At 39.7% G+C, this 27,588-nt stretch overlaps 1 protein-coding gene across 1 annotated transcript in view; it reads right to left on the bottom strand.

Annotated features, from left to right (window-relative positions):
• PHACTR1 (phosphatase and actin regulator 1) overlaps positions 1-27,588 on the bottom strand; it is a 552,716-nt gene that overhangs the window by 210,499 nt on the left and 314,629 nt on the right. The window contains 2 exon segments of the mRNA XM_011989667.1: positions 1,850-2,014; positions 8,535-8,573. Of these exon segments, the coding sequence (XP_011845057.1) occupies positions 1,850-2,014; positions 8,535-8,573 (204 nt within the window).

Here is a 27,588-nt window from a genome sequence, read left to right as displayed (position 1 = left end):
CACTCAGTTGTTTTTAGGGATGCACAAATGACCTACAGGTTTTGCGACACCTTAAGGAACCAGTACAACGACTGAGAGAGTAGAGAATGCAGAGCCAGAGTGGTGGGACTTATATGAGAAATGATTTAGAAATTTATGAAATTCAGAGATTCATTCTTATCTCAGGAATTACAAATATAACATCAGCATGGTGGGGCTTCCATCTAAGAAACAGAGTCAGAAAACATGAGCTAGTCAGAAAACATGGCTACCATGAGAATTAAGATTTCAAGACTCTGCCGCTTTTCTATGTTATTCTCTTTATTTTCCAAAAGTGATTAGCATTAAAATTCTCAGATCTGTGGACTGATATTCAGGTACAAGAAGCACATCTCCTATTTCAAGGTTAGTTTGGGGGTGAGGCAAAGCAGGAAGAAACCCAAGAAATGGAAGAGGTGATGATTCTGAGCAGGCGAGAAGGCAGGTTGAGTTTTTGAGGATGTAGAGGGAAGAAGGAAATGAAAGCCTTCAAGCCAGGGTAGCCTTGGCAATGACTGGGCACGTGATTAGAAAAATCAAAATGAAGTTCCATGGACTAAGTTGTGACCCTCCCACATTCATATGTTGAAACCCTCACTCCCCATGTGTTGGTATTTGGAGAAAGGGGACTTTGGGAGGTGATTAGGATTAGATGAGGTCATGTAGGTAGGGCACTCATGATGGATTTAGTGTCTTTATAAGGAGAGACTCTCGCCAGCCTGCTCACACTCACTTACGCACATGCTCTCTCTGTGCACACAAAAATGAAGAGGTGATGTGAGTGTACAGCAAGATGGCTGCCGCCCACAAGACAAGAGAGGAGGCCTCAGAAGGAAACCTATCTTGCAGCAACTTGATCTTGGTCTTCCAGCCTCCAGAACTGTGAGAAACACATTTCTGTTGTTTAAGCCACCCAGTCTATGGTGTTTTGTTATGGCAGCCCAAACCGACCAAAACCAAAGAGAATCTACATAGCTCTTCCACTATCTGACTGCAGACCCAATGGGGCGAAGTCAAAACTCTGTGTCTTTCCCTGTAGCACATTTCCCTCTGCACATCCTTACTTATTGAAAAAATATCCACCTAAGATGCCACACGAACTCTCCACAAACATTAACTCAGGTAAGGTATTTTTCTTACTTCTATTTTTATAGATGAGGAAGCCAAAGTACAGCATTAATAAACTGAGCAAGATCATATAACCAGCAAGTATCAGATTTGGGATTCCACCCCAGGAAGTCTGGCTCCAGGATCTGTGCTCTTAACCCCTCAGCTGTGCTGACTTTCCCCACATTTCTTTGGTGTTCATTGAGCCACAAACTGTACAGTTATCTTTGCCACTACAATGATTCATTTGTATTCTTTGTTTTCCTGCTATGCCCAAGAATCACTTATTCAAGATTTTTCCTCCATGAAATAACCCATTCTTATCTGCCAGTAACCATATAACTTGTTTTCTGCTATGTGTTCACTTTTACTGGAATAGTGAAAATAACATTGAATATAATAAATGGATCATCAATGCCAGAATAAAAGCATTCAATTATAGAAAAGGTGGAGTTCTAAATTCAGATTATTCATAGATCATATAAAAAGGGTGGTTCTTTAATTTAAAAACAAACAAAAAAACATGAGAAATGAGAAAACACATAGGATATAAAAGTCATTCTTGGTCATATTGAAGAATTTTTAAAGACAAGGGCAAGTCCAAGGCTTGATATTTTTTTCCCTTTGGTTCAAAAAGCCTATTGCAATTAAATTCTATTAATTAAGATAATAGAGTTGAAGGCAACAAACACCCAATGAGAAATGAAAAAACAAATCATCCTACCTGCTGACGTGTGTTTGAACTTTTCGCTTTTCTTCTTCCTCCATTTCCAAGGCTTGAAAATCCTTCCCAGGTTGGCAAACTTACTTCTCCTGCGGATGGGTGGGGTGTGGGTGCCTGGGACGAGGGAGTCAGAACGCATCGCCGCCAGCCTCTCCACTTCCTCAGCTTGTTATTTCCAAGAAAGAGATGAAAATAAAGAGAGAAAAAGAGTGTTAAAATGAGAGCCTCACAGATGGCCAACGTTTTCCATGGTTACAGATAACAGAAACCACGTGACCAGAGTTTCTTTTTGCCTTTTGGAATGGAAGTCATACCAGTGTGTTCTGAAGCCTGAGGACAGTTGGCCAAACCCTAGAGATTCAGAACACCCCAGCCAAATTTGCTCAACTTCTACCTAGGCTGGAGGAGGAAGAGAAAGAGGAGGAGAGCTCTTTGGACAAGTCAAGGACTCCCGCCCAAAACAGGGAGAGGCCACCAGAAGATTCAAATGAGTGTAATAACTGGTCCAGCAATTTCTCAAATGAGACTTGGCAAATGCAATCACTACAGCACTGTCTGCTGAGAAAAAAGAAGACAGAAAACATTTATCAACTGTCTATTCCAAAGCCAATGTCTCCAACACCCACTGCTCTCTACTTCCTACTACCTGGCTTTACCTAGACCTTCAGCAGCACTGAAATCTGTTAAGCAAGTGACTGTACTTTAGGATTACTGATTTATTTTAGAATCACTCACACTTCCATTAGATTTTACAATTGTCTTAATTCCACTAGTTTTTCTTTTCCTAGAGTCTTGCTAAAAAAAAAAAAAATTCTTAGAAATTGAGAGCTGGGGGTATCTTTAGGGAAAATCTACGCTAATCCCAATAATGGAACACTTGAGCATATTCAGACTTTCAATCTCATAATGCCCAGTGGACCCTTCCTTAAAGGTCACAATCATCCCAACCTCTTTTTACCACATGAAATAAAACTAACTCTTTTCCATATTTACAGAGTCCAATACCCCAACTTAAATTTTTAAGGAAGGAATAATCAGAGAAAACAAGCTCTTTGGCAAAATTGAGGGCGTGGATTCAACTTCCCAGACAGCAAAACGGTATCTGAAGCCGTGGCAAATCCCAAACCACTTTGTTTGGCCTTGACCATAGTCTCTCAGAAAAAATCATCCAGACTTCTGCAACCTACGCATTCCTTGCAAGTTCAACCTGTCAATGACTACATAAAAATGATAGTCTGCTTGTTGTGGTCTGAACATAGTTTTAACTCAGGAGGTCCATTCATTCAATACATATGCAATTTTGAGTGTGTGCTGTGGCAGTTGTATTGGTGACAGATGTGATAAGCTAGTAAGAGCTCCCCACAGCAGGACTGAAAGAAAGCAGATGGAATTGAGAGACACGTCAGAAGCAAAGTCAAAAGAACTTAGTGACTGATTGAGTGACCTGAAGGACTGGAGGCAGATCATTGGCAATTCCCAGATTCGGGTCAGCAGAGTAGTACCCTTCATTCATAGAGATTAGGAAGACAGGGGAAGGCACAGGTTTAGGGGTGAGGGCAGCCATGATTTGGACATATTGCAATGAAGAAGGCACTTAAACCTTTTACTACCTGGTTTAACGCACTGGGAGCTCCTTTTTCAATCATTTAATTAAGTGGCCACTTAAATCTCTGCCAGACACTATGACCATTTCTGGGGAAGACACACAGGAAAACCAGTCTTGAGCACAGAGTCCCAAGGAGGAGACAGAGGGATCAGTGTGTAAGAACATACCACAACAGAGCTACGATGTAAAACTCAATGGAGGTGAAGAGGATCCAAGAGCAACTAATTCTGCTTCACAGCATTGGAGAAGACCTCGAGGGAGGTCACTTTGGGCTTAAGTTTTGAAAGAGGAGGGACTGTTCTCCCTGCAAAGGGAAGAGGGAGAAGTGGATCCCTGGGAGGAGAAACAGATCCAACAGGAACAGAGAGGGCTGAAAGCACGGAACGTCTGGGGACTTGAAGGAACTCAGTCAACTGTGAGCCTCAGTGACGTTAGGTGAGATGAAGCACTAATGGAGAGAGAGTGGGGTTGGAGGGTCTGCAACCAGATCATGCAAGCTCTTGAAATGAATTGGCATTTGGGGTTCACCCTCTGAGCAGAGGGACAAGGAGAATTTGAAAATGGGAAACTGGTATTATTACATTCAACCAAAATGTATTGCATGCTCACTCTGTACCAGATGCTTAGACTATGAGGTAAACAAAACAGATAAAAATACCAATTCATAGAGTTCACATGCGGAAGTAGGGTGAAGGGCAGACAGCAAACACTGAAACCAAATAAATTATAGAGTATGCCAGAAGATACTTGCTTTGGGGAAAAAAATAATGAGTGGAACCTGGTAAAGTAGATCAAGAGTACCTGGCATGGAATGGGGTGGGAGGTCGGCCTGATTGAGAAGGGCCGACCCTCCCATTCCACGCCAGGTACTCGAGAATGGGGGTGTCAGCCTGATCAGGATGCAACTAGATTTGTTTCTTAGGAATATCATTGCAGCAGCAAAGGTAACCTGACTCGGAATATGGGGAAATCCTTGACAGCGAGAACCATCAGGAAGACACTGCAATCACAGTGACTAGGATTCAAGCAGGAGCATGACAGAAGGATAGGAAGAAAAGATGAGATTCAGCCAGGTGGGAGAATCAGCAGATTTGGTAACTCTCTGGATAAACATGAGCAAGAGCCAGGAAGTGAGAATGGCTAACATTTTTAGTTTTCATGACTAGGTCAATGTGATGATTTTACATGTTTTAAAGAATTTGATGATAAAGGAATAAGCAGAATAGGATGGCAGCTCAGTGGGGACAAGAACTTTGCAGCCAGATAATTCAGTATTTTTGCAAAGGCTCTTTAGGGGTTAGAACTTTATTTCCTGAGGTAATGAAGAACTATTGAGAGGAAATTGGCCAAGGTAGGAAGGAGAGACTTGATTTGGGGGTCAGTAGGCTGAGCTGCCAGAGCCAGGGGAAAGTGAGAGACCGAAGATGTAGAATAAAGGCTGAGACATGTATGAAACATGGTTCTTAGGAAGGAGGAGAAGTGGGATCAAAAGTGCACAAAAGTATAAGTGATCAGAAGATTTTATGCTGAGTGATTGAAAGTCTGAACTGAAGTGTCTGATCACAAATGGCATAGATCAGATGTGGGCCTCAGGGAGAATAATCTAGCAGCAGTGGTAAAATAACGGATTATTGGAGGCTAAAGGAGGAAGATAAAAGATTCAGAAGGTTTTAAGTATGGCTGTGGAATGGCTGAGGAGAGTGGTAACAATATCAACAACACAGCTACGACAAGGAATAAAAAAGAAATCAAATCAGGCAAGTAAATGGCCTCAGAAGTAACACTGAATTTGAGCATTCTGCTTTTTAAATGGCATCAGCTGCTCGAGTTGGTGCTTCTTCAACAATGTCAGCAGAGCCACATAAGTAGTGATAATTGCGGGAAACCAAAGCAAAGAGGTATTGAGTCCAGGAGGGAAGCAAAGTCACCACAGTCCAGAGGTCTGATTCTCCCAAGGTCACCTCTTCCATACTCATCACTTTCCCCCGCATTTCTTACCTTGGTGAATAGTCTTTTTGTTGCTTTTGTCCAGATTGTACAAGTCTCCAAACCTACATTGCCAGACTTACTCTCCTGCCTTCAAACCTGTATTGGATACTTTCACTAGAAGTCTGTTCCTTGTAGGAACTACAAGTGGCTTCCCACAGCATACAGTAGGAAGTTCTAATGTCCTATATTAGCCTTCAGACAAGGCCAATAATCACTTATTCAAGCTTTTTTCCTCCATGAAATAACCTATTTTTTGTATTAAAAGAGCCTGACTTATTACTCTCAACCTGAGTAAGCTGCTCAGAATGATCTTCTAGCACTTCTCTAAACACGGTTGTAGTCAAAATGAAATGCTCCCATTTGCTTGGAAGATTTCCTATCATTCTTTGATTCTCAAAAGAGCCTAAGACACAAAAGGTGAAGTTGTAAAAATATTCAGTTTGAGAATTCTCTGAGTTCAGCCAACATAAAACATCTGCTAAAGGTTAAAGAGAGATTATACACAGAATCCTTTAAAAAAATCAAGAGAGGAATTATTCAGGGTTGATACTGAGTTTGCTTCTCATGGTTGGCACTCAATAATGACTTATTAAATAGATAACTGGATAACTGCATTTGATTCAATTCATTCCCTCACATCTTCAGAGGTATGAAAATAAGTATCGTTATTTGTCTTTAAAAAAAAGTGCCATGAGAACCAAAAGGCTGTTCCACAATCACATCTTTAAGAAATGGATACAAATTATTCTGAAATTGCCCCATTAAAATAATGATATGAAGTTAGAAGTGTCTTTGAAAAACCAAGAGTGGCAAGGAACAGAGGGTATTATAAAGGTATAATTATAACTCAGTAGTTAAATGAATCCTTAATAAGTATTATTATGAAATTCATGATGTTTAGCTCTTAAATTCAGTAGATTATTAAGCAGACTGGATCACATTAGGTTTAGTTGATTTATATTTTAATCACCCCATTACATTTTTCTTCAATTCATTTGATGATGGGGGCTAGCTTCGCCATCAGATAATGATATTGGAAGGCTTAAGTGTGAGGATGGCTCAAGAATGAGCCAATTTGTGAATACAGTTTGAAAAGGAAGGGAAGGCTTGGTGCAGTGGCTCACGCCTATAATTACAGCACTTTGGGAGGTCGAGGCAGGTGGATTACCTGAGATCAGGAGTTCAAGATCAGCCTGGCCGACATGGTGAAACCCTGTCTCTACTAAAAATACAAAAAATAAGCTGGGTGTGGTGGCAGGTGCCTGTAATCCCAGCTACTGAGGCTAAGGCAGGAGAATCGCTTGAATCCAAGAGGTGGAGATTGCAGTGAGCGGAGATTGCACCATTGCACTCCAGCCTGGGTGACAAAAGCGAAACTCCATCACACACACACAAAAATAAAAATAAAAAAATAAAAAGAGAGAGAGAGAGAGAGAAAAGAAAAGGAAGGGTTAAAAAAACAAACAAACAAAAAAAACAAGGGTTCAGAATAAAGTGTTCTCCCACTGCAGGAACCAGAGAAAGAAAGGGATGAAGGCAAGTGGGAGAGCAAGGTGCAGCCTGCCATGTTTTGGAATCACAAACAGCCTTCCTTGGAAATGGAGCATGTAAAGACAGCTTCGCTTCGGCCTGCTCAAAGGTGGCTACCTTATGCTGTCTGGAGAAAATGCTGAGCCACACATGAATCAGCTTGAATGTCAACTGCCAGGACTGAGCATGTTGAATCAAAACGTTGGAAGCTGGGCAGCTGAGCTCCTTCAGAAGGGTGAAGTGAGGAGCGAGCCATGGGCAAGCAAACTCCTGGGGTCTTTCCTGCTCTACCACCCAAGAGAACGCTCTTTAAAGGACCACACAGTTTGGGCTCCCATTTATGACAAAACTGGATTTTGTTTTATCCATAGGGTGGAAATGATTAGGAGATTATTTTTCTTTCTCCTTAGAAAGGCTAGAAAGAAAATATTTGATGTGTGCATGATTTTAATGAACAAGAACCAAAGCACCTAGGCCTGATGGTGTTCTGAACCCCAGCCCTTGTGGCAGCTTGGGATGACTCTTGGTGGGCTCCTAGGGCCAAATAGTAAGTACTTTAGGCTTTATGGACCATATGGTCTCTGTTGAAGTGGGAGGAGCTGGGCCAGGGGCACTCCTCAGGTACACCATATTTCTCATGGTGGTTTGGCTTTCAAAAGGCATGTGCAAGGATGGCACCACCTTGGCTTCCTGCTGGCCTAGAAAGTGCTAGTCATACAGTGTCCCAGGGAGCAACCTGGAATGAAGGAAGCATGGTGTCTGTGCCATCTCATGTCTAGTCAGAGTCAGCACCAGAGGCAGGAGCGCAGCCCATTTGGGACCCCAGTGGAGATCTCTCCATGTGCTAAGTGCTCCTAGGGTTTTTGGAGGACCTAAGATTCTCATAGATTGGATTCTTGTTTCTTAATCCTAAGTGAACTCAATAACAGAACGTTTCTGTTGCAGGATCTGATAACCTTCACTTTTGCTTGTAATTAGAAGGGGTTATATATCCCCCTTATTTCACCACCCTAGGAATGGGAACCAAAGATCAGAGTGGAGGTAAGCTAGGCTGTCAGCTCACTATGCTGAAGCAGCACTGCCTTTTTTTTTTTTTTTTTTTTTTTTTGAGACAGGGTTTTGCTCTGTCACCCAGGCTGGAGGCTGGAGTGCAGTGACACGATCTCAGTTCACTGCAACCTCCACCTCCCAGGTTCAAGCCATTCTCATGCCTCAGCCTCCCGAGTAGCCGGGACTACAGGAATGCACCACCACGCTTGGCTAATTTTTGTATTTTTAGCAGAGACAAGGTTTCACCATGTTGTCCAGGCTTGTCTTGAACTCCTGGCCTCATGTGATCCACCTGCCTTGGCCTCCCAAAGTGCTGGGACTATAGGTGTGAGCCACCACGGCTGGCCTGCACTGCCTTTTCCTGTCCTGCAAAATGATGCCGCACAGGTGCCCAGACATTCAGAAAGGTCCCTTTTATAAATGTACTGTCACTTTCAGAGCTACTTTATCACAAACAAATTAAGGGTTAATATGAATTATCAGATGAGGACACTATTTTTCCTTTTTCACTCTAGAATAAGTTATACCATACTCTTATAGAGGCTAGATCTCTTGGAAGAGTTTCTGACAACCTAGAATTGATTAACCAGAAGAGTTTTTTGTTTTTTGATTTTTATTTAAAAAAGAGTAAAACATGTTTATTCTAAAACTCCAGAGTGCCTATCTGGTTTCATTAGGAATGGGATGGGGACTTAAAGTGGGGAGTGGATGGGACAAGGATTGGGTATTAAAGAGGGAAAACGATGGGGACAACAGAGACTCTTTTAGCACAGAGAGGCTGCCTGGTTAAAGGAAAAATATATGCCACAAAGGAGCTAGGAGATAAATCAACAAGGCTGTGTTGTCCAAGAGCTATTAAACACAGAAACGATGCCTGAGTGCTCATGTTAACATCGGTGAGTACGAGGATCACTGACCTTCACTGCCCTCACCTCCTCCTTTGAGGCTCTTTTGCACCTCTGTGCACCACCCTCCTCCTCCCCATCCCTTAGCGTCCAGTCAAAGAGGGATCCAATTTATGTATTAGCACCAAGCTGTGGACACTGCTACTGGCTGAGCAAGTGGTAATGAGACAGCAACATTTAACTAAGGGTTTATCTGTCTGAATCCAAAGACTGGATGACTTGAGTAATGCAAGTCCTGGTGGGGATGGGGAGGAGGAGGGAGCTCTGGTGCTCCTCAGCTGCTTGGACACACAGGTGGCTATGTTTTCTACCTGGGAACCATCAGAGGAAATTCCATTTACATTCCACAAAAAACACCACCCACACCCCAGACGCAACCATTACGCCACATCATGACATTTGGCAGTCTTCCCCACTATGTCTCTGGAGGGGGAGGTCAGCGTTTACATTGAGAGAGTTCAATCTTATTGCTTACAAGAATGGTAGTCCTCATGCGGGATGAAGCAATAATGTGTGCATGCCTATACGATAGAGTCCTGTGGGCTGGGAGGTGGTGGTAGAAGGGAGGGAAGCTGCAAATACCTGGACCCAAACTTCTCAGCAGATTTGCCCAGGCACTTGGCCAACTTCCTCCTTTGTCTCTGGCTTCTACAGAGTTCTGCCTGGTAAAGGCAGCTCTAGTCACTGCCAGGGGCAAGTCCCTAGGGATGTTTTCATCACAGGTGTGCTGCTGCCTCCTGCACTGTGAACAGGCAGAGCTGCCCTTTAGTGGTCACCTGGGAAAACACCGTGCTGATATACAATGCGGGGAGATGGGAAGGAAGGGAAACTCAGGGGTCCATGGGTCCAAAGATGGCTCAAGTCATGTTTCTGTTAATTTGCTCCTGAAGCATGAATTGACAGCCAAGAAGAGCACAAGAACATCCATAAATCCTGGTGCCCTAAGATGTACCAATTTTAAAGAAAGCAAGAAGGTAGCTCTACTGGTTTTGGAATCATAGGCCACTGTATCAGAAAGAGGCCACATGACCAATGTGGTTTATGGCACTCTGCATTTCCTCCTAACAGGAGGGGGGATTCTAAACGGTATAGTGCTTCCTTAGGTATTGGCGCTGATGACTACTATGATGGTAAAGATCATAATTGATGATGATGAGGAGGAGGAGGATAACAGCATTCATAATAGCTAACATTTTTCAGTCGCTAAGTCTATTCCACTGATCTAAGCACTTAAAATGTGTTACCTTATATAATCCTCAAATTAAACTTGTGAGCTAGGGCTATATATTATCCCCATTTTAGAGCTGGAGAAATTGAGAAGGGACTAATGAAGAGGAAAAAGTGATTCTCGAAAGAAGAGAAACACATGCTTTTAATTAAGACATGCCTATTTGCAAGAATATCTCCTCAATGTGTGCGAGTCTGGCTTTTTGAATCTTTGTATTACTCACTAAAGTAGTAAGAGGGCTTCAGGGATGAGGGAGGAAATGAGCTGCTTTTTCAAAAAGGCTGCAAAACAGATGTCAATTATAAATTGATCCTACTCTAGCAAGAGAAAAGAGGTGCTGTCTTACCCTAAATTGTCATAATATAGATGTACACCTGTCTGTAGGTGCCCTGGAGAATACCCGCCCTAGATCACTAGGACAAGAAGAACCGGTAGGACATTATCTACTAAGGACCTGTGCCACAAGCTACAATCATGAACTCAGCAGGTGCCAGTCAGGCCTGGAACAGGCTCAGATCTTCTTCACTTAGAAAATGCTAACCATCGTGTATAGGGGAATAATATTATGAAACCAGGAGGATGAGGGTCCAGATCCGGAATCTACCACCTAATAGCTACTGGTGGAGATGAGTTCTTTCTGGCCCCCATCAGGTTGCAAGGGCTTCCTAATTCTCCTCTGGAGAGTCACTCCTCCTCTCCTTGCACTCTGGGTGGTTCAGGAAGTTCATTTCCGTCCTGACGCCAAAAGCGGGCATGTGACCCAGTGCTGGCCAATCAGAGCATTGCATCTCCAACCTCCACCCACAGTAATTCATTCAGGGATGAGCCATTGAGCTTGGCTAGACAATGAGACTCAATGCTGGATTTTGTTGGAACCACTGATAAACATGCTCTTTCAACTGGGATTGCAGATTACATAGGCTCTAAGCCTAGTCAATGTAGGGGTCACAAACTGAAACATCTTCATTTAGCCTTGGTTAATGTTAAAAGAATCTCCAGGTCACAATGATGATTCATAAGCTTTGAGAAGAAACAGCCCTATTATGTCAAATACTTCATATTTCCTAAGAACTGTGTTGGAAGGATGAAGATATTTCCATTCCATGAACACAGGGCAATGAAGAGAGCATATTGTGAATGGACCAGACAGGGAGGAAAGTTTCTATTCACATTTAAAATTATAAAATGTAAAATATTTAAATTTAAAATTATACAAGTTCTATATTGTTAAACTTACTGAGCTAATAGATGTTATTATCAACATTCTTCCTTAGATATTCAGTACAAACTTCTTGTTTTATCTCCCAGGAATGTATCTTTCAACCACTAACACATATAATGACTACAAAAACTTATAAACCATTCTGTTGTTCATTTAATCTATAGAATAAATTTGTGTTGGGAACAGAACTTATTTAAAATGTAGATAAACTCCCAAGTCTTGTGTTAAACCAAAGCAACAATCTTTAAATAACGTAGACCCTTTTTTCATCTTAAATTCATAGACCCTAGGGTCTGATCTTCTTTTTGCAGTTAAATAAATAGTGCCTTTCACAGACTCAAATCCCACCTCAACAAAGCCTGGTTTCCCCTGCAGGGGTGAGCAAACTCTTTCTGTTAAGCCAAATAGTAAGTACTTTAGGCTTTATGGACCATATAATCTCTGTTGAAGTACTCTACTCTGCTGATGCACTGTAAAAGCAGCGGTAGACTAATATGCCCAAATGGGCATGTCTGTGTTCCAATAAAACTTTATTTATAAAAACAAGCACCTGGCCTGCATGGCCATAGCTTGTCAACCCTTGTCCTATAGAGCTATGGGTAATCTTTCAGACCCCACAACCCTTTTCTTTTTCTTTCTTTTTTTTTTTTGAGACATAATCTCACTTTGTCACCCAGGCTGAAGTGCAGTGGCTCAATCTCAGCTCACTGCAGCCTCCACTTCCCGGGTTCAAGCAGTTCTTGTGTCTCCACCTCCCAAGTAGCTTGGATTACAGGTGCACACCACCACACCCAGCTAATTTTTGTATTTTTAGTAGAGACAGGGTTTTTCCATATTGGCCAGGCTGGTCTCAAACCCCTGACCTCAAGTGATCCTCCCACCTCGGCCTCTCAAAGTGCTGGGATTACAGGCGCAAGCCACCATGCCCAGCCCTTTCAGTCACTTTAATGGCAGAGGCTGCCTAAGAATGGAGCCACAACAGAGACAAAGAGAACAGAGATGACTCAATGAAACTGAAACCTCATTACATCACTTGGTCTTCTGGATCCAGCCCTACCTGAAACCATTATAACCCTGAATATTTACCTTATACAAAGCAATAAATTCTCTTTTTCACTTACACTAGGTTGAGTGGGGTTCTCTTTTACTTGCAACTAAAAAGCTTCTAACAAATTTACTGTGTGACCTTAGGAAAGTCCCATCAGCTTCCTCTCTGTAAAATGGGGATAATATAGACTTATAAAGATTAATAGGCATGTACTACAATCACTCTTTTGGGGCACAGAACATGGGCTCCACTAAAGTTAACTGAAAGTGAAAAGTCTCCTCTGGTATCAGTCAGACCACCTGGCTAATAAGGGTTCCACTAGGGGTGAAGTTCATTACCACTTCACCACTAGAATATCCCTTACGGACTTACATGAATTTAAAAAGTTTTGGAGGCTCTCAACTGTGCTGTCTCTTCAGACTAGTGGATCTCAAAATTTAGTGCATATAAGAATCAACTGAAGTACCTGTTAAGAATTTTAATCCCATTTCACACCTACAGAACCAGGAATATGAATGCATAAATAGGCAGCCCAGGTAATTTTGACGGCAGTGTTCTGAGAATCACTCTTTGAGACCTGCAGCACTCCTACTGAACCCTAGGATCCTACTCCCTTCTTACCAACTATATCCATTGCCTTCAGGTGGCTGGCTAAGAAGAAAGATCCTTAGTATAGAAAATTCAGTCATACTTCAGTGGTGTCTGCCAGTCCCGAAAACCTGAAATCACTGGGAATTATTTTAAAATGCCTAATGTTCATGTAGTGCTTTATTCTAAGTGCTTTCAGATCTATTATCTCATTAGATCTTCACAACACCCCCATTATGTAGGTAGGGCATAACATTTCATTTGTTTCTCTATATATGACTATGGTACTATTTTCTCCAAGAATTGAATTACAATTTAGCCTTTTAATGGCTCTCAGAAGGTCTGTAGTAAACCTTTTAAACTCTGTTAAACCCTTTATTTTCCAAACTTAATTTAATCACAAATATGGTTGGCTGGTGGTTTTTTTGTGGGACACCATTAAGATCTCACAGACTTGTGTTCCATGAAACACAATTTATCAAATGTTGAGTATCTTTTTGTACCATTCTATAGTTAAAGGAACGGAGATACAGAGGAGTCAAGGGATTTGCCTAGAATGTAGCAACTCACACATAGTTACCATGGTCCAGGACTGAGTCTAGAGACTTGTCATTCACATGTCTTTTCCTGTGGATGGTTTGAGGATACTCAAGACCAGGCGGTGCAGGCTTTTTGATTACACCTTTGCAAAATCTTTCCCTCCATTAATACTGTCAAGGTTAAAACACTCCTGGACATTTTTTTCTCTCTTGAACTCATTCCAAAATCTCATGATAACAGCCACTCTGTTACCTATTAAGTGTAGGATGATAGAGAACCTGATGAAACTTTACATTCCTTTTGAGAATCATTTCTTGAGTCTACTTCCTTTTAAGCTCAGATTTCTCATTTTCTCTCCCTGATGACATTACCCTCTTTCCTTATGTAGCTCCCACTACCTCCCAGATGAGTTTTTCAGTGCCATTTGTCATTTGTGTAGTGATGAGGTGAAATCCAAATAGTACTTCTGAAGTGAATATTTTTGCAAGGGTGTTGATCCTTGCTAAAACATTCTTTTCTTCTTCTCTTCTCTCTCTCTCCTCTGTGTGTGTGTGTGTGTGTGTGTGTGTATTTTAATTACCACCAGTGGCTCTAACTTGGACCTGTTTTGATTATTACTCAGAAAGTAAGGAACCGTGCTCATATCTTTGTCAAGACTTTCACAAGGAATTCTTAATTGTCCTTGTCTCAGAACACAGAAATTGACTTCCATTAGTCTTTTTTTCAGAGGTAAATGTCGTATTCTTTTTGTCCTGTTGATTCCCTTGGGGACTTTTTATTATTCTTCTGCATGAAAGATGTTAAATTTTTAAAGAGGTCTCAACAGAGAAAGTCACCTGTTAATTTTGCCCCAAAGGAAGTTCTGAATTCACATTTGATTTAGTGTTTATTTTTAAATTATTACTTTCCTTATTTTTAAGTTCTTTTCTCTAAATATCTGGATGTATTGCCCTCAGAGCCTAGAATTGGGACTTTGAACGTCAGGTTTAAGTGCACTTAATCATCACTTGCTCTGTAACCACAGGCAAGTTAATCAGCCTCTCAAAACTACGTTTCCTTAACTATAAAAATGGAAATAGCAATATAGAAATATCTGATTGCATATATAACCATTATACTAATACATGGAAGCTCTAGGATAATAAGTGGCATTTTGTGGGTGCTCATTAAATATTTCCTGACTCCAAATTTAGAGTGTTGATTGCTTATAACCATTTCAGTCTGTATACACTCTTGATTTTACTTGAATCTCACACGAAGGTGGTGGCTGGTGGGCAGGGTCCTGTGTCTCAGCTGGAGGGTATGAGAAAGAGCAGCTAATGACTATCCAATAAGACTCATCAATGAAACTAACTAAGCCACACCAGATCTAAGTGGGAATTTTCCCCAAGTTGAATTGTTGGCTACAATTTGGGCTTATCATCTGTCAAACATGTTTTCCTGCATTACTTGCAATATGGTTTTTTAATGTATATAGCATCTTTTCCGTTTTCCTTTAGGCCACATAATGAAACTCATCTTAACTAAATCAGCTCTATTTGTGCTTGCTCCTTTTTCCCTTTCCAAAATTTAAGCATTAAATTATAAGGCAACAGGTCAAGGAAAGAAAAAAGGACAGTCACAAGAAATAGAGAAACAGGCTGATGTCGAGGGTCCTGCTCTCAGACCTGTCCCTTCAGGAACTTTTGGGGAGTACTTTTGGGAACTTTTGGGAAGCCCATGAGTACAGGAGGTTATGATGCATTGATGTGGCAAAAATTTGTTAAGCATTTATTGTACAATTCAAATTATGAGGGTAGGGATTTTGAAGAAAGAGGAAATTTCTACTCTTTAAAATCCTAAAATGCAAAGTACCGTACAAGAGCAAACATTATATTATTTTTAGAGGAATTAGCATATAAAGCATGTATATAATGAAAAATAATAGAAACTGCCCTGTGTGGTGGAATAATCTTAAAGGTCTCATTATTTAATGCAAAAGCATCATCTGTTTCTGGGGCCAAGCTCAAAAGTTAAAAAGATTATCAGTATTCACAGATAATTCCTGACTACCCCAGATTTATTTTAATAGGAAAAGAAACTTCATTTACTTTTATCCATGCCTGGGAATCTCTAAGCACAATAAGTAGCTACAGTTTCCAGAGTGCCCTGCTATCTTTGCAGTCTGTTTCCTAATGATCATTTCAACTGGTTTCTGAATTAAAGAGCCATTCCCTTAAAAACAGTCACCACAAGGGACCTTGGTCTGGAATCCTTGTTATGTTTGCCAGGAAGTCAGAATTGTGAGGACCGGGTGGGTTAATGACATGAGCTGCAATCCCCACAAATAATTCTTCTACTTTATCTACCAGAAAAACTCAGGAGAGTGCCTGAGTTCATCAGAGAGTAGGCAATATTGATGGGAACTTTACGGCAGAGCTAATCAAATATCAATCTTGGCTGTCCTGAAATGGATTCCGAAGGCAAAGAAAGGCTTTGCCACTGAAATGCAAGATTTGTCGGAAAAAAAAAATCTCTGTTATCAGTCCACATTTCCTGCTTTAGACCCTACAAATAGAAAATATTTTTTAAGGTTTTCTCATTGAAAACATATTTAAGTGCTTACTGTGTGCAAGAGGAGTAAATGGCCATCCTCACAGCAACTATTTGAATAGTGTTTTATCATTTATCAAGGACTTGCCCAGTTATTTTATCATTTGATCCCTACAACAAACCAATAAGAAAGGTGAAGTGAATATTTTAAATCCTATTTTACACAAGAGCAAATTGACAATGGCAGAGACAACTGGCCACCTGCCAAATCCATTCTTCTATTTAGTGAATACATTTTGATTTTTTGCCCCACTAAAAGAATGTTTCCCAGCCTCCTGTAAGGGTAGGTGGGGCCTATTATAAAGCTTTTACCAATGAGATATGAACCAAAGGGTTCCAAGTGACTTCTGGGAAATCTGCTTAAAGATAAGAGATTTGCCATTTCTTTGGTTTGCTTTTCCCTTCATCCAGTTTCCTAGATCAGAGAAGTGATGGCTGGAACATGGAAGGCACTGTGAGGACAAGGGCCACTTCATAGTAATAACGCAGTTGTAAGCTAGGAGGCATCTTGGTCTTTAAGAACTTTGTGGAGCCATCATGCATAGCAGCCTTAAACTGACCACCTCTGTGCTTCTTTTATATGAGAGAAAAATTCATCCCTATCTTGTGTTAGTTATTACTATTTTGAGTTGGTTTTATGCAGCTGAACCTAATCCTAATGCAAAGAAGTAACTTGCCTGAGTTTATACAAACTCTATAGTTTCTAAGTGGCAGAACATCAAGTGCTGACATACATGTCCATATTTCACACACTCTCTCTCTCTGGCAGAATTTCAGAACCTTTTATAAACTGCTTTTTACTTTGTAAAGGAGCCAAGTCCTTCCTTTTTTTTTTTTTTATTTTAACACTTGAACACTCATGCAAAAGAAGCTGATCCCCAGGAAGGCTTCCTCCCTTTCCCTTTCCCCTGTCTCTAGAGTATTTTGTACCTCTCAGGCCTTGAGTTAAATTATGGAATTGCCCATGGTTCAGTTCTCCCTAGACCATTTCATTTGTACCTATGGCTCTAATTACCATTGATAATCTTAATATTTTTAAATTTCTATTTCCAGCCCAGAAAGCTCTTCTCATTGACACAGTTCTTACTAGCTGTGTAACACCAGCCAAGTTTTTAACTTCTCTAGGTCTCAGTTACCACATCTGGAATATGGGGATAATAACAACCTCTGCTTCATGGGTTATTGTGAGAATTATATTATTTCATACAAAATAATATTTGGAAAAATATCTGAATTAATACTAGCCTCATCATGACTCTGCATCTCCAAATAACATTTCATAGGCACCTCATCTTCACTTTATCTAAAGTGAATTATTCTTACCCTTAACTGGATCATTCTTCAGTAATGGCAATGACAGTGATCTAATTGCTCAGAGAGAAACCCACAAGTTGTCCTTGATACCACCTTTTTCCTTATGGCCACCAGCTCTAACTCATCACCAAAACTGGTCAAAGGTAATTCTTAACTATTTGCCAACTCTCCCCACTTCTCTCCTCATGTAGATCAGTTATCCATATCATCAGTTTCTGTGTTCTGACTTTCGTTACTTGCCCTCAAGTCTTCCACACAGCAGCCAGGAACATAGCTTCTAAAGATGAATCAAAGCATGCCATGGCTCCTCTATGAATCCCCCAGTGGGTCCTCCTTGCTCTTAAGGCCCTGGAGGCTTCACATCAGCGCAGAAGGACATGATGTCTCCCATCTCCAATCACTCACTGGCTCCAGTTCTGCTCTCATTCTAGCCTTCAAATACAAGAAACCCATCATTTCTACCTCAAGGCCATTCGGTCTGCCTGGCTAATTAATTTTTACCAGTCACTGCTGCATGCTAGTTTCCTCTGTAAAAAAAAATGCTGCACCCTTATCTGTCCATCTTCCTTTTTAATATAACCCAGACTGTGCTCCAACATTTAGCTTCTTCACCAGACCATGAGCTTCCTAGAAGTTGATCCCACCCAAGCTCTAGTGGGTGGATCTCTGGTTAGGAATTGGTTAATGGGTGGGTTAATGGGGGGGTGGTGGGGGTACCTGTAGGTAGTGAGGCTGCTAAGAATGGCTTCCTCACACTTAGAGAGAGACACCTATTCTGTATCTCTAAGTCCTACTTCTGCCTCTGATCACTATGGTGTCAGGATGTGAGGCCCGAACTATTGTAGCCACCTTGCAACGGGCCTGAGGATAGAGTCTTGAAGCAAAGGTGAGCAGAGCAGAGAATCATGGGGTAATCAGGCCTAGACCCTGCCTCACTGACACATTTGCTATATAAGATAATAAGTGACCTTACTTTTTGGGCCAAGATGCAGGAGAACTTCTGTGACTGCAGTCAAAAGCATCCTAATTGACATGACCCTACCCTCCATGCTTGCTGTGGGGGACAAGGATCATTTATGCCACATAGGAAGTAATCAATGATTATTTTTTGAATGGATAAATGAAAGAATGTTTCCCAGAGAAAGGATAGGCTCTGGTTTCAGTATGTACAATATTTCCCATCTCCTGGAATATTCATGGTTAGGACAAACCACTGTAGTTAAGATTTATCCTTTATTTACCTCCAAGCAGAGCCATGGCTGGAGGTGGGGTTATAGAATAAGAGACAGCATCCACCTCCAAACCACAGGTAAGAAATGACATGTGAAGAATTTTCTCACATGACAGGATAAGATTAGAGGCTACCATGAGTCCTTAGAAATTTCTCTTGGTTATAAGTTTATCTCGAGTTTGAACTGAGGCTGTTGTTTCAAGGTGACCATTGGCTTTTCACATGAGTTTGTCCCATAAACCACAAGAGGATTTGCTAATTTTGGTCAGGTTTGACATATTATTGAAGAGTGACATCACAGATTAAGCTCTATTTGTATTGAATATTGTAAAAAGATAATGACCCCAATGTTCAACCATGACAGACTGATTAAATTAAGAAACAACCATTTAATGCGTGTCTACACGGCCATTAAAAATTATAAACAGCTCTCATTATTGACATGAAAAATTGCCATAGTTTGTTGCTTAGTTTTGCCAAATATTATGTATAATTCTATTTTTCTACAAGAATGGCTTACTTGCCTATCTTCATATCCATTTATGCATAGGGATAGGATTTGGAAGAAGAAACTCAGCTGATAGTGGTTCTCTTTGGGTGATAAAGTTATAGACAATTTTAAGCTTCTCTATAATTTTCTTTTCTTCAGTCTTCTTTTTTATTTTCTGGAATGAGGGAGTGGATTTAATCCCATCACTGTCAGCTACTAGCCATATGCTAAGCCTCAGTAACCACCTTTGTATAATAGAGAAAATAAGAGAACCTATCTCTTAAATTGCTATGAGGAATGAATATATGTAAACATTTAGTAATGGATTTAGCATGTGGTAAGTACTAATAAATATTAGCTATATGAACATTATATATCATCACTGTAATATAAATATTACATTTGTATTTAAGCCTAACAAATTTACAGATGGTACTTAGTGGAAGTTGTGGTTGAATGTGCAGGGCATAAAGGAATGACAGATGACCTTGAATGTGACCTTTCCTCCCCGAGGCTATCACTGAACTATGTGCAATGCAGCATGTAAAAGCATGGCTTCAGCATGGAGAGTCATGAGTCCCATGACCTAAGGCAAATTTCATCACTTTACAATGAGAATAATAATAGTTTCTTCATAGGGCTCTTGTATTCCAAAAGATTATGTACTTAAATACTGAACACAGTTCCTGGCCATAGTTAAGTGCCCAGCAAATATTAGTATTATAATTCATCATAAAATTATATTTCAAATATAATAAATTCTGCCTTGATATTCCACTAGTTATATTTTTACCTGGAGAATTGCTTACATTTTAAAATAAGGTTGTAGAATTATTTAAACAGAAACTAGAACAATGCAGTAAAATGGGTTGTTAGGTTAAAAAAAAAAAACACATAGAACTTTTCTGGAATGTTTATATTTTGAAAAGATAAACTGCTACCTAAAAATGGGAGGGGGGAATAAGGAGATTCTGAGAGGAGGGTATATAATAAAATAAGTTCAGGCTTAATTGGATGCCAAATTCATTTTTATCTGTTAGGATTTAATTTATGTGAAAATTGCACTCTAATGAAAAATGGAAGTATTTATAGATTAATAACAACAACAGAGTGCATTTGCTGGTGTAATAAGACATACCTATGATTAATTTTTGTCTTGGGAATATAAAATAATTTGGGTTTTAATCCTATAGCTAAATTGACTAACAAAGCCAAGAGTAACTCAAATACATTCACAATGTTATCATGCAAGGCACAAAGCAAACACCCCATGAATACTTTGAAGGCTTTAGGGCATTTATTTAAATAGAAATTGCCTGAGATCTGGTGTAGAGCCACTAAGCAGAAAGAAATTAGACAACATGAAGTCAATATTTTCATAGGTCTTCTAACAGCATTTGATATTTGTTGAACTATCCTTCAAGAAACATTGAAAGTAATTTATCTATTTCCTGGCTTTTCACTACCAGAAAAGGCCTTTTTCTGTGTGCCATTTATACTGCCTCAAATGCAAATACAATTGTTCCCTTTGATACTTATAAAAATTAGTTGCTGGTTCAAGATTGAGCTGGTTCAAGAAAGATTCAATTCAGGAGGACGAGCCAGGCTAAGGAAATCTTTATTTGCAAATACAGAAGTCATAGTCAGAAAATTTAAGTCTGACAAACAAGTCCTCCCTGTAACACTCAGATAATAACCCAGCCCCAACCCCAATACCAGTAACAGGAATTTTTCTTTTCATTATCTGCAGAACTCAGCCACACATCCACTGGGGGAGAAACAGTAGCTTTTCATCTTGAGCTCTTTCTCAGCTCACCAAGAGAGTAATTACTGAACCTCCAAGATAAAATATGAGAGGAAGTGGTTTGGAGGGGAAAAATCTATATTAAGTACTTTAACAAAAGTTGGTTTCTCCAACAAACTGCCTTTTATGAATTTAATTCCACAACCATTTATTGAGCATCTGCTCTGCGTGTGGCTTTGTGGATTAGACAAAGAAAAGTCCTGTCCTTCAGAAGTACTCACAACACTGTGGGACACACACTCATGTATTGGTTTAGACAAGACAACAATTTCAGATTTTCTTGAAGATAAGTTTGTAGGGAGGTTTTAAAAGAATTATTTCTTTGGACCATTTTGCTTTATTATAATTGGTGTAAAGTATGAACAATTTTATTAAAAGTCATAAACTAGCTCTTTGTTTAGGGCACTCTATGGGACAGAAAGAAAGTAAGTCAGTTCTATCTTTATAACACTGAGAAAGTTCTTTTCTAGAATAGTTCATATGAAAAAAGTTGAAACAATTTTTATGCCAGTAGCCATGTTTGCATTAATTAAGTTTCAAAATTCTGACAGATTGAATCAATCCTGTATATAGCATTTTCCTTTCTGGTTCTCAGGCTGACCACCTAGGATAAATGGCTAGAAATAAACAGCATTTTACAGTTGCCTTAAATTATTTTTTCTTTATCTAATTGCCAATAACTGCTAAGTATGGCTGTTCATCGAAGGAATCAATGATATAATGGTGCATTTTAACAGAGCATGGCCATATAAGACAACTTGTTCATAAAACAAGCAGTAATACTCTCATGTATAATAGTATGATGATAACCTGCTAGCTAGAATATGTCAAGTGTATGCAGTCATTGCACAGTGAAAATGAAAAGTCACTTCAAACAGTTGCATGTCTACGGTTTGGTTAGGGCTGGAAACAGGTACAGAGGGGAAAATAGCCTTATTTCATTCTTCCAAATCATGGCCCTGCCAAAAAGCAATGAGGAGAATTTTGTTGACATTAAACATCTAAAGTTTAAGTAAGAGAGTTTAAAGGCAATTTTGTGTAATTCCTAATTTTGCAGGTCTGAATGGGGTATTCTTCACATATATGTAGTTGCAAGTTAGGATGAATGCCTTAGCACTCTGGAAAAACAATGAAACCATAAGAGTGGGGAAAGAGAAGTCAGGTTCATTTTTACGACTTTCGGAAATAGAGGCAGTACTTTTTTTTTTTTTTTAATTTCACAAAATTGAGACTTCCTCTAATGGGAAATTTTGACCAAAACTAAAAATAACAACATAAAAGAATAACAAAATGTCTCTAATATCACTGGGCACAGTAGCTCATATCTGTAATCCCAGCACTTTGGGAGGCCATGGAGAGTGGATTGCGTGAGCCCAAGAGTTCAAGATCAACCTGGGTAACATGGAGAGACTCTGTCTCTACAAAAAAATAAAAATTAGGCAGGGCATGGTGGTGCATGCCTATAGTCCTCATGAGGCTGAGGCAGGAGGATCACCTAAGCCCAGAGTTCAAGGCTGCAGTGGGCCATGTTCATGCCACTGCATTCCAGTCTGGGCAACAGAGCTAGACCCCGTGTCAAAAAAAAAAATCTTTCATATCCTCTTCCATATTCTCAAACAATAAAAATTTTATGACAAAGTAAACATCACATACATATATAAGGCACAGGGATATCCTATATGCACAAATAAAAAGAATCTATAAAACACTGCTGTAAACACAGCAACAATAGGATTTATTCTACTGCATAATCATGACCTCACAAGGACTAAGGGCTCAAAGCTAACAGAGATGCTTTGTCATTTGTTTATATAGGTCCTCTGTTACAGTAAAATGCTATAAAATAAAATGGAGAGGAGAATGAAAGCAAATTATTACATATAAACAGATTCTGAATAAATAAGCTGAACTTAAAATAATGTTTTAGGATAGCCAACATTTAAAATACTATGGGCCACAATTATTTTTCAAGGTACTGATGTTCAGTATATAATGTGTCTCTTTAATACATGGTAAATATAGAATAGACTAAGGAACGAGTTGGCAAAGTTAGTCACAGGCTATATAATATCTGAAATATATCTTCATGGGTAATTATTCTACCCATGAAGGTAAATATTATACCTAGGTAAATATTATATTCTAGAATTGCTTTTCCTGATGCTGAAATTTGGGTGTTTCATTACACTAGTAAATTCCATAAGGGTCAGAATAGTAATACAGAAAACTACATATGTTCTTATTGTAAATATTTTCAAGATAATTTAAATACTGACATCTTTCTCCATATCCTCTATAAGTGACTATCTTATTACAAGTTAAGCAGACATTTCCATTTAGCACTTGGTGTCAATCTAGTAAGAAATGCAAACTTTGATTTCATTTTTCTTACTATCATTGTATTCCTCGGGCAAAGGTGAGTCAAAAAGAAAAGTGGCAATTTTTAATACTTGTTTTAAAGACATGAGTAATGTCAACTTTATTTTACAAAAGAAATGCATCCTAAAAATAAATGAACTTGTTTCAGGGACTATAGCCCATGTGCCAGAATTTACCTGAAAAGGTGTCCTGGTAGACAGGTAGAACAATACCTTCCTCATGCACCTAGAAAGTCATCCCTTCCCAGCTACATGTAATGTGGCATATTACCAAAAACAGTCAATGACTATGCTTTAATATGAGAAGAATCAGACCAAAAAATTGTATCACTCTGCATATTAAAGTTTTAATAGAATTCGTTTCAATTAAACTAGTGGTAGACTTATATCACTCTTGGGATATAACCACATTCAATGTTGCTAACCAGTATGAAGTACATCAACTATTTGTCTCAGCAAAATTCACAAAGTCTAAAAGTGAATGGTGGCACAATAAACATATTCCAACTAAGTATTCCAACTAAGTCCTAAAATAGACAAACACTGCATAGGGATGGTCACTCTATTTTCAAATTGAAAAAAATATCAGAATACATGGGGTTTCAATTACATTAGATCAGTGGGGCAGAATACCTGAAATTAAGACTATCCTGAGAAATCAGGCATATATTCCAATATGAATAAGTTATTATTGCTTGGATATGTTGGGACATAATGTCTCCAGGCACTGTTAAACAGCAATCTATATCAGTGGTTCTGGACCAGGGGTAATCTTGTCTCCCATGAGACATTTTGCCAAACATTTGGAAATATTTTTGATTATCGCCACTGGGGTGGGGTGGGGGACATCTGCTACTGGTATCTAGTAGGTGGAGGCCAGGATGCTGCTGAACATCCTGCAATGCACCAGACAGTCTTCCATAACAAAGAAAGATCTGGCCCAAAATGTCAATAGTGCTCAGGCGAATAAGTCCTGTTCTCTGTATCCTCTGAACACATGATCCCAAAGAAACTAGACCTAGTTGAGTGAGTTCTCCTTTCACCTCTTCTATACATTACTGAACGATCATTGTCTCAGCACATGAATGAGTGTTTGTAATGAGTATTCTCAAGGTGTAGAACAGAAACTATTCTTCAACCAACAGACAGCTGTTTCTCTTGTGTGATTTATCTTGTTTCAGCTACAATACAAACAGATCATTTTGAAAAGCAAATGCCTTGACTGGCTTTAACATTCCTAGTTTATGAGCAATGGATTCTACTTCAGGGAATCCCTAATTAACAAAGCCAAGCAATTAATTGATTCCACACGTGAAAAACTAAGCTGTTTATGTACACTGAATGCTAAAATCTCCCCCATCAGATTTCTTTAATTGAAATTCCACAAGATTTCTAAGTAATTAATTTTTTTATGTTCTGCATTTTAATACTTTATTTTTCAACATATTCTCTTCTCCCCATTAGCTGTAATATATTGTGTGCGAAGTGACAGGAAACTGTGTAAGTTTCTTCACATGAATTTTATACTTACAACAATCCTCACTGGTAGGAACTACAGATATTTTCCTTATTATTCTTTAAACTCAAGAAATCTAGAGATAACAAGTACAAATAAAATGTCTGTTGCGCTCACAAGCATGAATTCAGTGTGAATTCATTTAATACAATGAAAAACAAGAAAGAAAAAAGGTCAGGAGTATAAAAATAATACTTGTAACCACAATAACATCACCATTTATTCAGCACTTACTATATACTAGGGTCAGTGCCAAGCGCTTCACATTATCTCACTTAATCCTACCATCAACTCTAAATGTGGATGCTATCAGATTCACCATTTTACAGGTGCAGAAACTGAGGCTTAGTCTGAGAAGGTCACACAACTAGCAAGTGGCACATCTGGGGTCTGTGCCTTGTTCTGTCTGTCATACTTGAGAGTCCACCAGGGGTACATAAATCTGACCCTCAGTTCCAATCTGGCCTGCTGCCTCTCCTTATAAATAAAGTTTTATTGGAACACAGCCATTCTTATTTACATATGCACTGCTACTCACTGCATTTGCACTAGAATAGCAGAGTAGAGTCGTTCCAACAGAGACCATATGGTGAAAGCCTAAAACATTTACTATCTGACCCTTTACGGAAAAAGTTTGCCAACACCTGTTGAAACTCTTCAATAATACGTAATGTCAACTCAACACTGTACTCCTAGCTACGTAGCTTCATTTCATTTCAGTATGCTCCTCCATCTATTTTTGTAGTCATCTTGAGAGCTAGTAATTACCTTTTCTTTGTATTTTGCCTGCTGAATGATGGTGATACTATATGAGTGAAGCCCATTAAATTCTGCCGTCACTAGTCATGGCCAAGCCCCACTCCTCCACACTGTACTGCAGCTTGCTCAGCTCCACATCATCTCAGCCCACTTCCAATCAATCCCCCATCCCTTCTGCACGGCTGATGCTGCGAGATGAATCCAACATGCCCTTTTCACCAAACCATTCCTCTGCTGATGACTCTGCCATTACTTTATGCAGCGCATCCCCCGAAGTCCAGACACTTCTGTCTATAATTTAACATTCTTTAATCTTACCTGATGTTCTTTCAAATTCATATCATTTTAATACAATCTTGTAACTAAAAGAAACCTGGTTTCAAACTCTAACGCCAACACTTACTACCAGTGAGACTCAGGCGTACTGTTTAGTTCCACTGAGCCTCATTTTCCTTTTCCACTAAATTGAGATAAATAGTATCTATCTTGGGAAGATTAGATTAATTCTCATAATTGGCACATAATAAGTGAATAAGCAATGTTATTACTGCTAATATCCAAAAAGCCAGTACAGTAACTCTTCCTTCCTTCCCTCTGCCGGTGTTCATGTTATTCTCCCCACTTAGCATTTCTCCCTTCCTCACTCTACTAATCCAAACCAGCCTTTTCACACAAAGCCTCCTCCTAGACACTAGTCCACACTGATCTCTTGCTTTGGGGAACTCACTCGTGGTCAGCAGTACCCACCTTGCCCCTTAATCAGTGGCTCTCAACTCAGGAGCAATCTTGTCTCCAAGGTGACATTTGGCAATGTCTAGAGATACTTAATGGTTGCCACAAATGGGAGGTGGGTGCTACTAGCCTCTAGTGGATACAGTCCAGGGATGCTGCTAAACATCCTACAATGTATAGGATGCACCTGACACTCCCCAATAGTAAAGAATTATCCAGCATAAAATGTCAACAGTCCTCAGCCTGAAAAACCCTGATCCAAAATATTCCACGCATTGCAATCACAAGGTCTCTAGAAGCATCAACCCTGTCCTATCATTCTGTCATACTGCCTGCTATGGAAAAGAGGGAGCTCCTGATTCCTGGATTGACTGAAGCAAAAGTATGATTGATACAATATTTTAATTTGCATTTATATCTCTGTTACCTAAAAATCACTGAATACATACGTTCAGCCACAGTGGAAACATTTCTTCTCAATTACTAGGCTATAGTTTCAAGCTAATAGCTTCTGGTAGAAAAGAACAAATCACAAAGGAATCTCAGTGTTGTGTGTGTTTCTTTATCTCTCACAAGTGGGAACATAGTCAATCAATACAGTACTTTCTATTGGAAGATTCTAATGCAGCACATTAATTTTCCTCTAGGACGTTAGTCACCTGAGCTACTCCGCAAACAAAAAAACAAACAAAACATATGTGTGATAAAATACATTTGGGTAAAGAAGCATCTATACCCTGTTCTTAGAGATTTACAATACACATTTTCACACCAGGGGCTCTGAGATAAAAACATTTGCTTAACTTTGTTCCGCTCAGTTTTCCACCCTAGTGTGATCTTGAAATTTTCCATATATCAGGCCGGGCGCACTGGCTCACACCTGTAATCCCAGCACTTTGGGAGGCCGAGACGGGTGGATCACCTGAAGTCAGGAGTTCAAGACCAGCCTGGCCAACATGGTGAAACCCCGTCTCTACTAAAAATACAAAAAATTAGCTGGGCGTGGTGGCAGGCGCCTGTATTCCCAGCTGATTGGGAGACTGAGGAAGGAGAATCGTTTGAACCCAGGAGGCGGAGGTTGCAGTCAGCCTAGATTGTGCCACTGCACTCCAGCCTGGGTGACAGAGTGAGATGCTGTCTCAAAAAAAAAAAAAAAAAAATTCCACATATTATTGTTACCATCCTGGGCAGCAAGTATTCGGTGGAACACATTTTGG

The sequence above is a fragment of the Mandrillus leucophaeus genome, unplaced genomic scaffold (assembly GCF_000951045.1).
Source record: "Mandrillus leucophaeus isolate KB7577 unplaced genomic scaffold, Mleu.le_1.0 Scaffold36, whole genome shotgun sequence".
NCBI lineage: Eukaryota > Metazoa > Chordata > Mammalia > Primates > Cercopithecidae > Mandrillus > Mandrillus leucophaeus.
This window is presented reverse-complemented; position numbering and strand designations above follow the sequence as displayed.